Source organism: Passer montanus, unplaced genomic scaffold (genome assembly GCF_014805655.1).
Source record: "Passer montanus isolate IOZ18808 unplaced genomic scaffold, ASM1480565v1 scaffold19, whole genome shotgun sequence".
In the NCBI taxonomy this organism is placed as follows: Eukaryota; Metazoa; Chordata; class Aves; order Passeriformes; family Passeridae; genus Passer; species Passer montanus.
Window position 1 is genome coordinate 3,216,461 of NW_024366480.1, and position 13,588 is coordinate 3,230,048.

At 45.1% G+C, this 13,588-nt stretch overlaps 1 protein-coding gene across 2 annotated transcripts; it reads left to right on the forward strand.

The window, feature by feature from the left end:
* The first annotated feature begins 8,733 nt into the window (after positions 1 to 8,733).
* Positions 8,734 to 10,962, forward strand: KCNS2 (potassium voltage-gated channel modifier subfamily S member 2). Of its 2 annotated transcripts, none has more exons than XM_039706257.1 (2): positions 8,734 to 8,871; positions 9,147 to 10,962. In XM_039706257.1, the coding sequence occupies exon 2, from the start codon at positions 9,184 to 9,186 to the stop codon at positions 10,615 to 10,617; it is 1,434 nt and encodes a 477-aa protein (XP_039562191.1). In that variant the 5' UTR covers positions 8,734 to 8,871; positions 9,147 to 9,183; the 3' UTR covers positions 10,618 to 10,962. The 2 variants fall into 2 exon arrangements, with proteins under 2 accessions (XP_039562191.1, XP_039562192.1); XM_039706258.1 differs by lacking the exon at positions 8,734 to 8,871 and adding an exon at positions 8,923 to 8,943.
* Positions 10,963 to 13,588: the final 2,626 nt, after the last annotated feature.

Sequence of the window (13,588 nt, forward strand, 5' to 3'; positions counted from 1 at the left end):
CTGCTCTACTTGTGGCAGATTGTGTGAGTCACAAATAGGATTTCACAGCCAGCAGCAAACTTGTGAGCCATAAAACCCACTCCCTTCAATTACAGTGATCACCTCCCAGGGATATTGTAAGACTTGATCAACTGATATTTACAGAGTGCTTTGAGATCCTGAGATAAAAGTCGCTATAAAAGGCTACAGATTTTTCATAACGTTCATAGACCACCTGCTCAGACCAGAAGCATTCACTTTTAACATTGCTTGAGCCAGCTACCAATCTGATATCTCCACAGGAATTTCCTAAAACAGATGTGGCTGTCACATTTAATCTCTCTTTTACTAGGAACTCTAAAAAAAGAAACTCCTGGAAAAGGAAATAAAACAAACTGCATTAAATCTGATGGTGAGAAGAAGGCCCATAATTCTGTTCCCACAGCTCATGGATTCTCCATCTGTACCTTTCAGAAAGCTGCCATAGTGACTAACTCTGTGAGCTTCACAAATTAGACCTGACCTAGATTCAGTGAAGTCTTTGATCTGCAGCTGGTTAGTGTAATATTCTGACTGCAGTGAATTTCAGAATTGTTCCACAAAGCAGCAGCTTCAAAAGAAAAACAAATAAAACAAAATTCAGGTTTTCCTCACAACATGCTGGCCCTCACTTGACTGTATACCAAATGAATCAGTCAGCAAACCAAATGGTGAAGTTTAAACTACTGCTGTTTTCTCATAATTCTATAGTATATGCTCTTGAAAAAAATTACTTCATTATTTCCTCTCACTCTTTATTATAGGAATAACAAACTCCAGGAGACTGAAGAAAAGCATGAGTCTGAGAACCAGAGGGGGTTATAATTAAGCATATTGTTAAGTGCTTTCTTGAATAGAGGTTAAAAATTTGAAGTTTAAAATTGTGTTAGCTAAGGATAAAACAGTTCAGAGGCTTTTTTTATAAACTGATCTGAACCATATGAAACTCTTCAGAGCATGGATCTGGACTGGCATCCCTTCAGAATAAGGTTTCCCATGATGTTTTGGACTTTCTGCATTGTGTATAGAAACTGAGCACAGATGTCCCAACATGTTTCAGAAATTTTAAAACCTTTTGTTCCATGATAGCAATGGGAACAGTGGGAAACATTAATTACAGTCTTATTTAGTGAACCTTTTTTTTTTAATTGGCTTGTTCTTGCTTTAAATATGATCCAAAAATATCATAGTGAATCAAATCCAAAGGAAATAGTTTCTTTATCCTCCATCCAATAGTGAGAGGCCTCTTTATAACCAGAATCTTTTTGGAAACATATAAGAATGTACACAGTCTCAATCAGATACTTAGGTAGGCAAGTCTGACCTTTAGGATAAATTACAGACCAAACTGCTTTTGAGATACATTTCAAGCAAGGTACTGCTATGGCAAAGTTACAATGAATGACTCAGAGGTAGACTGTTACTGCAAAAAATTTGTTAGTATTTCTAAAGGGATGGAGGGCGTCCATTATAAAAAAAAGAGGGACAGAAGCATTATGCAGATTATGAAAAAGTTTTTAAATTCCTTTTGCTGTGTATGCAGTTATTAATGAATATATGGTTAAGGCTGATTGTTTTTCACTAAACATAATTTTAAAAGCCCAAACCACTATCTCAATCCCAGTAAGGCTTGGTGCAGCACAAATCCTTCTCTTTGAGCTGTTACCAAAAAAAAAAAAAAAAAAGGGGGGGGGGGGGGGAAGAAAAAAAAAAAGCTGCTGGAGGCAATAATAGGACAGAAATATATTTTGTTGGCAGCATGTGATGGCCATATATCTTCCAGATAGTGCACTACAAACATCTCAAGGAGAGATTGATTTACCTTTATTTCAGCTGGCAAACTCTGCACATGGTGGTTTATGAGGCAGTGGCAAATGGCTCACACAAACTGAGAGAAATTATTCACAGTACCTGCTTTGGGAAGATTCAGGAAGCCAGTTAAGTGTGATGTGCTTTCACTCGCTCCTTTTTGGTGATGCTAGGCTGCATATGAAAGGATATACCTGTACTGCCACTTTGGGACCACTCCTCTGCAGACCCATGCTGCTATTTCTTCAGGCACCCAGGTTCCTTAAGTTTCTTTGCACTCAGGCTGACTTCAGAGGCAAACTTTGCTCTTCTCTTGATGAGGCAACCAGCGTGAATAAAGTGGATACTGAAGAACTGTGAACACCAGAGCCCTCAGGGCAAACTAAATCCTTTACAAGTAACACAAAGATAAAACAAAGGATCTGATGTTGGGTGGCTTCATAAAAACAGACAATGCTAATATTTCATATTTGAGAAGCTGAGACCTTTTTTTAGGAGCCAGGAAACAGTAGTTTCTGAATCTGTGCTCAGCTGCACAAATATTGGATGCAGGAGGCTGGAGCCCCTGATGGTCCTCTGTGGTCAGAACTGGGTCTTAATTATTAAAGTCAGCTCTTCAAAATCTTTCCAGTTAAATCTCTATGGCCTTATCTAAGATCGAGCAAAGCTTTCTCTCAAGCTAGAATATGGCAAGAGAGACCAGATTTTGTATCACTAAGCTATTTTGTCATTGTTTGGGCAGTCAGGGAGGCATGGCAGTGGCATAGCAGTGGCAACTCACACATGGAAAGTGAAAAGCACATTTTCTGCCCTCTCCCTGTAGAAACAACCTTTGTGAGGTGCAGGGAATGCTGTCTTCCATTTCCTTTTCTCTATCTCACTCATTGATCTAGCTGGGCATTAAGGTTTCCAGTTGCAAAATAAATACATTTGGACAGATGAAGAGTAAGATTCCCTTGTGCTCCTCTAATTTGTTTTAAGGTTAGTAAAGGTGCTTATGATTCCAAGCTCTACCTGGCCCCCTTCAGACTGGCCTCACACTCTGGACTGATCATTTTGTGGCCACCACATCCACATCCTTGCCAGTATCCCTAGTGATGAGGCTGGGCAACAAAAGGTGAGGGCAGTGAGCCTGGTGTCATGCCTGGGTATATGCTGTATGGGGTGACTATATGGATGAGAAGATTTGGACACCCAGCAGAAACTCATCCAAGGAGTCAGGACAGAGAGTCAATGGATTAAGAATTTGTATTTAGCAGCAGATGCAGTCTCTTCTGGCTGTTACCAACACAATTTCAATGTTGTTCTAGTTATTTGAAAAACATGGGATTAGCTAAGGATCTCCTAGCACCAAACTCCCCCAAAAATGTCAGGAGGAAGAAAAGAGATAATACTGATCCACATGTAAGGCAATGGTAACAACATTGGAGCTGGCCCAGCATCACAAGGCTGAAGAACCTGGCCTGGAGGTTACTGACCTGTGTAAAGTATGGCATGGCCTTTTGCTGCTCAGTGCTGACAGTCAGAGCAGTCTGTGAGGCTGGGTCACCCAGCTCAAGAGGCTACTCCTGCTCTTCTGCATGCTGTTTCATAATCAATATCAGTTTTCCTCCCACACTGAAATAGCTGTAAGCTAGGAGGGGCTTTCTCATATTCATGCTTTCTTTGAATACTGTTTCCAAGTAGGAACTTGGACAAGTTCCAAATAAGTTCAAAATGCAAGCAAAGTAACCTTCCAATGCTCCATGTCAGCTGACTGACATAACAGAATTAGCCTTTTTAATCACATTTTAGAACTAATAGCCATAACCTGTGTCCAAGCAAGGTCATCTTTCTCCCCACCTCCATTCAAATATCAAAGAGACCATGCCCATTGCTGTCTGCAACATGTGCCACTGTGAAAGTGACCATTGCATTTGGTAACCTTTACATCCAAAATTGCAGCTCTAAAACCCCTTCTTTCCCACTGTTCATTGCTACTAGCAACGCTTGCTGCTGCAGCTCAGCTGGAGTCTAAGGGTCTGTAGGTATGGCTCATTTCACCCATCTCAGACATCAGTTTCCAGTAGGGAACAGAAGGTTTTGAAATTCCACAATCTGTCTAAAAGAAAGTCACAATTATCTAATAATCTTTTTTTTTTTAACCTTGTGTTCCATGATTCTGGGATGTAGTGATTTAATTGAGGAAGGCAATGCTCCCCACTGGGCTTCCCAAAGCAAATATTGCCACATGTCCCTCAGAGTGAAGAATCAGGTGGAGCAAGCACAGCAGTGACTAAGGAGATCAACTCACTACAAAAGGCAGAATACCACAGTCATCACAGTAAAACTCCAATGCTCATACAATCACTGCAGCGCAAAAGATCAGTATTTGCCACTCTGTTGAGGTGCTGTCAGACAAAAAGAAATGTTCTATTCATGTTCACTACATGGTTCAGTTTCTTCAGCTGCCAGATGGTCTCTCTGTGGTCCACTGAGTTCCACTGTGTCACAGTGGAGGTCTGTTTTCAGACATGGCTATCACTGCCTTGTAAACTTAGAGTTTAGGAAAGTGACTCTCCTCCCTCCCCCGTTTTATACTGCAAATGCCACAGAGCTTGTGCAAAGCCTTTGCCTCCTAAGAAAAGCAGGCATGGCAGTCAGGGCACTTACAGGGCAAGCAGACAAACAAATGGCACTTCTTTTCTGCCTCTTGTTATGGGGGTTTGAGAACAATGAAAAAAGCAGGGACAATCTCAGCTTTTGTTAGATTTCCAGTTAGAAAAGGCTGGCCACAGACTAACAGGAACCAAGCATCATGAAATGGCTACCTTGCTGACATGGGGGAGGTAAGAACAAAATGTGTTTAGAAGGATGCCTCTTCTGCAATGTTCTTTCTCAAATTTCTGTGAAATTGAGGCTGTAGTCAGATTATTTGGATAAATATCCAGAAATTGATGTAGTCTTTATGAATTTGTTTAAATACATTTTCAACTTCATTCTTACAAACTTGGCCATGTTCTGCAACAGTCCTTTTCTAGTATTTAAGTGAGCATGATGTGCAAAGGTATTTTACTTCTTTTAAACGTATTTACTCACTGGCCACAGTTAACAGTTGTGACAGTAGAAATGCCAACACAGAAAGGTCTCAGCCACCTTTGGAAAGAAAAATAGGTCTTACCTATTGATCTTAAAGTAACACATTAAGACTCCAGGATTTTCCAATCTGTCTGGAACAAAAGGAAATAGTCAACAAGAATGTACATTTGAATCTGGCCCTAGGGACAGAGGGAAGCCTTTCAGTAAATATGAAATGCAGACTGAATTCCACCTTCAGTGTAATAGATGGTTGTGTCCTCAAGTTCAAAGTGAATCCACCATATCCACCATGCCAATAAAACCACTGACTTTGATCCCATAACTTCCTTTAGACCCTATTCAGTATTTCATTAACACTTGTAGATTTAGTAGTTTTGGAGAAGTTCCATTTCTTCCAAAGGTGACAATGCATCTCAGATGCAGTGTTGTGCCTGCAGGACAGAGTGCCACATGCTCCCAGCAGTGTTAGCTCACTGCAGTGGTGGTGGGGCAGCCAACAGGGACTGGGCAGGGGATGTTGTCTGAGGACATGGCTTCTCAGGCAGCAGCTTCCTACACTGACTCAGTCAGCAGGATGGCAATAATTTCCACATTCCCTCACAGTTCAGGTCACCACAAACCCCAGGCAGGGTGTATTGGCAAACACTGCAGTTGCTATGTCTCCCCAGCCCTGAAGGGCACCTGTACCCATGCTGTGTTTTTACACAGCACTGGCACCTTCTCATGTTCCTTAAATAACATGGTACCATGTGTGCCAATAAAACAAGTCCTGTCTCTCACACAGTCTCAGTCAGAAACTATAACTACCAAACCCAAAGTTAGTTTAGCTTTTGTAATATTGCCCTAGGGTAATATGAATCACTCATTCATCTCCCCACTCCAACAGGCAATTCTTCCTTATGCTCCCAGCCCAGCCCCACCTCAGCACTGATCTTGCATTCTCTACAGTCCAAGAAATGTCCACAAAGCAGTGTAAACAGTGTTGTTTCGTATTTAGCTGGTGCATCCCAAAATATGCATCCCGAAATGTGCTCTTATCTGACACATCACAAGCTCATTTTGTGCAAAAACGACATACCTGATTTCTTTTGACATATCTTTTGCCTCAGATTACACCAGTGATAGTTTGTTCACAGCAATTTTTTCTGCATTTACTGCTGGGAAAGGCAAAAATATTAGGTCAGTAATAGTAACTCTTATATGTCCATGGAGCAGAGTGTGCCCCTTGCAAAACAAAATCAGATGGATTTTGGATTACTAATTTGGGTGCTGGAATCATTTTAGCCTTATTAGCAAAATGCTTGGTCTGAGTCTATTAGCCCTAATACAGGAGCAGTTATATGAGACCAGTGAGAGCTGTATCCTTATGTGTTTTTTAATGAGAAAGTGCAACTTAGAAAAGTGACCATCAATTTTTCCAAGGTACAGATAAGATCAGAGATTGATAAATGAGTAATGAGACTGCCTATAACCCTTCTTTGTTAGCCAAGTGACTTAGAAGGTGAGAACAATCTATAAAAGCTTGGAAATCCTCCAAATATATCTCCACTTAGTTTGTTCTAAAGCAGCAATAAGGAAAAATATTTAATTTAAGAACAAGAAACAAAAGTAATTTATATTTTTTAAAATTTGCTGAAGTTATTTCAATATGTTTAAAGCCTCCTCTAGCCACCCAGGATAGAACAGAGCTGGGGGAAAAACACAGACATCACTTGAATGCACTTCCAGCAGCAGAAGCTCACTATTCCTTGTAATTCTACTGAGGAATGAGTTATTTTTGTTCTCCTAAGAGTGAGTGGGAAATTACAATAGAGAAGTTTCATGATTTATCCAAGCCCTGGGGAAAGTGGTGGGGCATCCAACACAAAAATTTTAACGTAGTGGTTTCCCAGTCCTGTGTCCTGCTACCCCTTGCCCCAGGCATTAAAAGCCAGTATAATTAGAGGTCCCCAGTGAGTGGCTCACCAGCAGAGCCCTGAGAGGAGGCGGCTCTCAGGAACTAACACAACAGCCACAGTGCCACTGGGAAGCAGGAGAGCTGCCTCTCTGGACATGAAACACAGTACAGGGACACGGGCGGGTCGCCACTACATTTGCAAAGCCTCCTCCCTGCTGTGTGCAGTCTCTGCCTCCTCCATGCCACTTCCCAGCTGGAGGGACCGGGCTGAGAGGAGCAGCACTTTCCCTGACCAGGAGAGCAGCCCGGTGTCCGTAATTCCGTGTGGATTCAGCGTCCCCTGGGATGTCACCGGACACGCAGTGACGCATGCTGCCACACAGAGCCCTGACCCAGGGCATCTGTAGGAAAGGGAGGCAGGAGCCTCTCACCAGCTGCAGAGCAAGAGCACACAGCACCCAAGAAAGGCGAGCAGGGGGACCATCTGTAGCATCACTGCAGCACGGATCGTCGGAAGCATCTCCGGCGGGCTCGGGGTGAAGTGGGTCCCCCACAGCGCTGGGGGAGCGTCCCCAGAGGTGTGGAGTCTTTGGCCACACAATGCAGCAGCCTTGGTGGGATATGGTGGGGTGCTCACGACACCCCAGGCAGGAAAGCTGAGCAGGCTCTTGGAGACCTGGCCAGTGGTATACACCAGGATTTATTTACCCCACTTCATGTCTGCACTCAGTTTCCTGGGCTCTTAAAGGGCTGAGCTTTAATACTGGGGGTTCCTTGTAAGCGAGGCTCACCTGTGGTTGGACTTGGGAGTTATAACCTCTCTTCCTCACCAAGGCTTTGAGCAACAGGCCGAAGGTGATGCAGAGGGCTGGATTGCTCAAGCTCTGACAGGGCTGGGGGGAAGCAAGAGAGGAGTCTTCATCCCCCTGCACACCCTAGCCCTACAAAGCACTGACAGCAGTGCATCTCCAGGAGCCGGACTTCACGTGCGCGGGACCACGAGTGAGAGGCGGTCAGGAGGCAGCTGGCAGGAGGCGATGTGGGTTATCCCGGCATAAAGCACCTGTCTCGGAGCATCCATCTGCGCTCTGCACAGCCGGGCTCAGGGCGGGGCCAGGTGCGCAGGGATTGCCTCGATCACTCTTCCCCCGGAGAAACCCGGCCTCACCCCAGGGCTCAGCGACAGAGGGGAGACTGCTTCCCAGTGGCCTGCAGCGTGGGCAGGGACACTGCCATCGCTGCCCATAGCTGGACACTGTTCCGTGTGCTAGCACGAAAAGTCCACCCGCCAAGAGCAGCAGCGCAAGGGGGTCAGCCCTCGCACCCGCCCTGCTCGAGCTCCGCCGCTCACGATTTCCCCCCGAAAATGGCTGGCACGGAGGGCTGTGTGCGGAGGTCGGGGGGTCCCAGCCGGCGCCTGAGGGGGCGGAGAGCAGCTTCCACACGAGGCTCCGCTCCCCTCGCACCAAATTGCTCTGACAAGTGTCCCCGTCTTTCCTACTGTCTCCGCAGGGACGGTGCCCAGGCGCCACAGCGAGGACCCGCCGGTGCTGTGGGCGGGCGGGGCAGCGGCACCGGCACCCCCGGTCCCTTCCCGGCAGCGTGAGGGGGAGAGGGGCGGGGGGCGGGCGACGCCCCTCGGCAGAAGGTCCGCGGGTGCTCGGAGCCACTGCGGCCGTGGGTGGGCGTCCCCCGTCCCCCCTCGGGAGGTTGTGCCGCTCGGAGCCGGCGTGAAGCAGGATCGCGGTGGGGAGGAAACCCGAGTTTGCGGCGCCGCTGCCGCCGGTGCGCTGGGGCAAGAGCGAGAGCGAGCGAGCGGAGGCACCTCCGGCACACCGGCTCCCCCGGGCCGCCCCTCCGCAGCCCTGGTGCCCACCCACCCGGCCCGATCGCGGGCGAGCGGGGCTCCGGGCCCTGAGGCGGGCGTGGGACGGGACCCCGGGCGGCGGCCGGGGCTCCTGGTGTGGCGGGGCCGGGAGCGGCGGGGGGGGGGGAAAGGGCCGCGCCGCCCCGGGGGCACAAAGGCCGTGAGCAGCGGGGGCTCGGTGGGAGCGACAGCCGCAGCCCAGGTGAAGGGCGAGGGGAGGGACAGGAGCCTGCCGCGGGAACAAAGGAGCCTCCCTCAAGGTCTTCAGTGGGAGGTGGGAGAAAAGAAAAGAGGGAAAAGGGGAGAAACGGGGGCAGAGGGAGAAAAAGGGAGGGAAAGTGAGTGAACGGGGAAAAGAGAGAAAAGGGGGGAGAGGGAAAGGAGAGAAAGAGGGAGAAAGAAAGCAAGCAAATATCAATAGGTGAACATGCTGTAGATTTGTTCGTTTTGCCAACTTTCTGTGTAATTGTATCCTAGGTTTTCATTCCCTACCCACCTTTGGAAGGAGCTCACTATGACAGGGCAGAGTCTGAGCGCTTTATCTGAAGCGAATTTTGAAGACAATGAGATCAGCATCAACGTTGGAGGCTTTAAGAAAAAGATGAGATCCAACACATTATTAAGGTTCCCCGAGACCAGGCTGGGCAAATTGCTGAGCTGCCACTCAAAGGAGTCGATACTGGAGCTTTGTGATGACTATGATGACACCAAGAATGAATTTTATTTTGACAGGAACCCCGAGCTCTTTCCTTACGTGCTACATTTTTATAACACTGGCAAGCTCCATGTGATGGGTGAACTCTGTGTCTTCTCTTTCAGCCAGGAGATTGAATACTGGGGAATCAATGAATTCTTTATAGACTCCTGCTGTAGTTATAGCTACCATGGGAGGAAAATGGAGCCAGACCAAGAGAAATGGGAGGAACAAAGTGACCAGGAAAGTACGACATCTTCTTTTGACGAGATTTTGGCATTCTACAATGATGCCTCTAAATTTGACAAACAGCCCTTTGGAAACATCAGGAGGCAGCTGTGGCTTGCTTTGGATAATCCTGGGTACTCGGTTTTAAGCCGCATCTTCAGTGTCCTTTCAATAGTGGTGGTGTTGGGCTCCATTGTGACCATGTGCCTGAACAGCCTCCCAGACTTCCAGATTGTTGACAGCAACGGGAACACCGAGGAAGACCCTCGCTTTGAAATCGTGGAACATTTTGGTATTGCATGGTTCACTTTTGAACTGGTGGCAAGATTTGCAGTAGCTCCTGACTTTTTAAAATTTTTCAAGCATGCCCTGAATTTGATTGACCTAATGTCCATCCTTCCATTTTATATTACATTAATTGTCAACTTGGTGGTGGAAAGTAGTCCGACTCTAGCAAATTTAGGCAGAGTTGCACAGGTCCTGAGACTCATGAGGATTTTCCGCATATTAAAGCTTGCCAGACATTCCACAGGGCTCAGGTCTCTTGGAGCCACTCTGAAGTACAGCTACAGAGAGGTGGGGCTTCTTTTACTCTACCTCTCTGTGGGCATCTCCATTTTCTCAGTAGTGGCTTACACCATTGAGAAAGAAGACAATGAGGGGTTAGCCACCATCCCTGCTTGTTGGTGGTGGGCTACTGTTAGCATGACCACCGTTGGCTACGGGGATGTGGTGCCAGGGAGCACTGCTGGCAAGCTGACGGCATCTGCATGCATCCTAGCTGGTATCCTAGTGGTAGTGCTTCCCATTACACTGATCTTTAATAAATTCTCCCACTTCTATAGGCGTCAGAAGCAGTTAGAGAGTGCCATGAGAAGCTGTGATTTCGGTGATGGCATGAAAGAAGTTCCATCTGTCAACTTAAGGGACTACTATGCTTATAAAGTTAAATCCCTTATGGCCAGTCTGACCAATATGAGCAGGAGCACCCCCAGTGAGTTGAGCCTGAATGATTCACTGCATTAGTGTACAAGTCTGACAGCAGTTTGCATGAGAGCTACCAAGAGCTATGTTTATAAATGTTTTCCTATTTGTCTGTTTTTTTTCCTAGAAGATAGTGTTGCTGACACTGCACTTTGCACTTGAGAAACTAAAGACATTTCTATTACAAGTTAACAGTTTGCACATTTTCATCCTGTTGCATAAGGGTACTAAGTGCTGACTTTTCCATGCAAATGTTACCACTTCCATGCCATTAATGCTAGTGGTATAGTGATGATCTGTTACTTTGTGATTTTCTCATATGAGCAGAGAAATGAATGTACCCAAGTGGAATAAAAATTCTCAGCTGTGACATGAGTAATGAAAAAATCACCTATCACCTGTACTGGTGTCTGTACTGGTACACTACTTCCCTTACAACGGTTTGAAACAGCCACCTGTGAGTCACTGGTACAGGAACATTTCTACCTATATTGCTGACCAGTAATTCTGATCATCACTTGCCTGAAAACACCTCTGAGTTTGCTTATTCTTGAGTATGTGTGTTAAAATCTGGGTGTTCTTGTTCTGAAATGTTATGTATAATGATATTTTTCAGAATCTTCTGGGCATAGACCTTCCTCTGTTTCCAAGATTAGGTCAATACTGAGCCCTCTAAAGAAGGCCAGCCCTCATTTTCAGGTAGCTACATATTCAAAGACTACATTCCCACAAGTGACTCTAGGTATGGAGACCCATCTAGAGCTCTCAGGATCCCATTTCCAGAAGGGATCTGCTCACAGCTTGGTCCCCATGCAGCTGTAAATGTGCTGTATCTGTCCATCAAAAAGGTTTTGAGATTAGACATATGAAGATGTGGGCTTTAAACAATTAGAAACACCAATGAAAAACTTGGATTTGATTAAGAAGTGAAATATTCCCACATGAACAGTACAGGCAGCATTTTAGGAATTGACATTCATATACTGCAAAAAGACTAATTATAAAGATGCCATATGTGATGCTGAGATATAAGATCTAATTTTATCAGTAAAGCTTGAAAGCAGGTGTTGATGACAGACAATTCCATTAAAATTTCTGCCAAGGAATCTCTAAGCAAAAAACCATTTTCACTCAGAAAGAAACTCTCAATTTACAGCTAAGGGAGAGTATAAGGGCCTAAGAAGGGAACAGATAAAGAGCTCAATACTGCACTATCTGTGGGTAGATCCTCCTACCTACTTCTGTGATGTAGACAATTTTAATCCTTTCAAGGGCTGGCATGTACTTGTTTCAAAAAAAACAAAAACCAACATGAGAGAACAGATCATATGCAATTTCAAGAGTAATAATGAATCTGCATAGAGTTGTTTTTTGAGTGCTCAGTCTCCTCCCTTACACAACTGTACAGAGATCAAACACTTGTAGTCAAGGGGCAGAAGCCACTGCTTCCCTCTTTCTACATCTGTGCTAGAAAACAGACTACTGGCACTCAGTGGGCAGAACAGTATTTCTCTTCAGCTCCTACTGCTTTTCCATCCCATTCATTACATATAATGTTCCAATTAATTTTTTTGTTCGTTTTACTTGGGAAGACTAGAGAGGTGCAGAAATTAAATTCAAGCTAGTTAGAAGAGAAATTAGGTGAAATTAGAAGGTGAAATTGTCTTGTTTTGAAGACTGTGTTTTTAAACCATGACAAAGGGTGGCTCAACCAACAAAATAAAGCAAATATGGTATGAATAGGTAATTGCCTCATTTAGGCTATTAGAGGTTGCAGCTTGGTCTGGATCTTTTGATGCTGTATCAGCTCCACCTAAAAAAACAGAAAGCTGAGCACCCAGGATCAGATTTCTGTTTGCCAGTGATCTATGACAGAATACACAGTGTGAAATAACTTACTCCCCCCCCCAAAATTCTGTTGAACACCCTCCCTCCCCTCACATTAGCAGCTGATTTAGGCCATGAAGCATGAGGGGAAAAGGTTGTTTCCAACCTTAGCAATTTTCAACACAGCCTGCACAAGTTATGAGTCAATTGGCAAGCCACTGCTTGTTGTCCCTGAAAATTGAAAGTGCCAAAGGTCCTGAAGATAGACCTAGATAAACTGAGTTTGGTGCCCAAACTTGAAACGTTTTGCTAAGGTTTACACTTCTAGATAGGGCCAATTCAATTCAATTTATGAAGTCAATTGGCAAGACATTGCTTGCTGTCCCGGAAATTGAAAGTACCATATGTGTGGTCCAGAAAATAGACCTAGATAAACTGAGTTTGGTGTCCAAACTTGACACATTTTGCTAAGGTTTACACTTCTAGATAGGGCCAATTCAATTCAATTTATGCTGACTCCCAGGCACAAGTTCAGTCCTCCTATCCTGATTCATAGTGCACGAGTGTCAGCTATGACACACCCACGAACAGCCACCTAACACACGGAGCAGCGTGAGGTCACCCGCTGAATGAAACACCAGGGCAGAAACAAGGGCAGGAAGAGGTGGCATGGGCAGCACATACCCTCCAGTCAGGTGACATGCTGCAAGGGTGGCACATTCTCTCACTGATGCAAAGGACACTCCAAAGTCTGTCTGTTGGTTGGGGCTTTTGGAGAACTCAGCTCCAAGCAGTGGTTTTATCTCAGTTTCATAAACAGTAGATTTACAGAGCTGAAAACCAGAGACTTTCAGAGCAGTTATTTGGTGAGACCTGTAGACTTGCCAAAGAGCCACAAATTCCCTCAGCTGTTCCTAGTTTAACACTGCAAAGGTTGGGTTTAACTTTGCAACACATCATTTCAATAACCGATAGCTTATCTTATATTCTAGATTTATTATTATTTGTAGGGCTGATGTTCTGTCATTTCTGCAAATATTGACTGGAATGTGTCCAAATTGCATTTTACTAAAGAAAATGAAATACCCAAGGAATTCCAACTTTATTGTACTGGTTGAAAGGAATTTTCTTTATTACATTTTTATCTAAGTGCTTTTGATCAAAGACACTAAATAAATAAAGTACT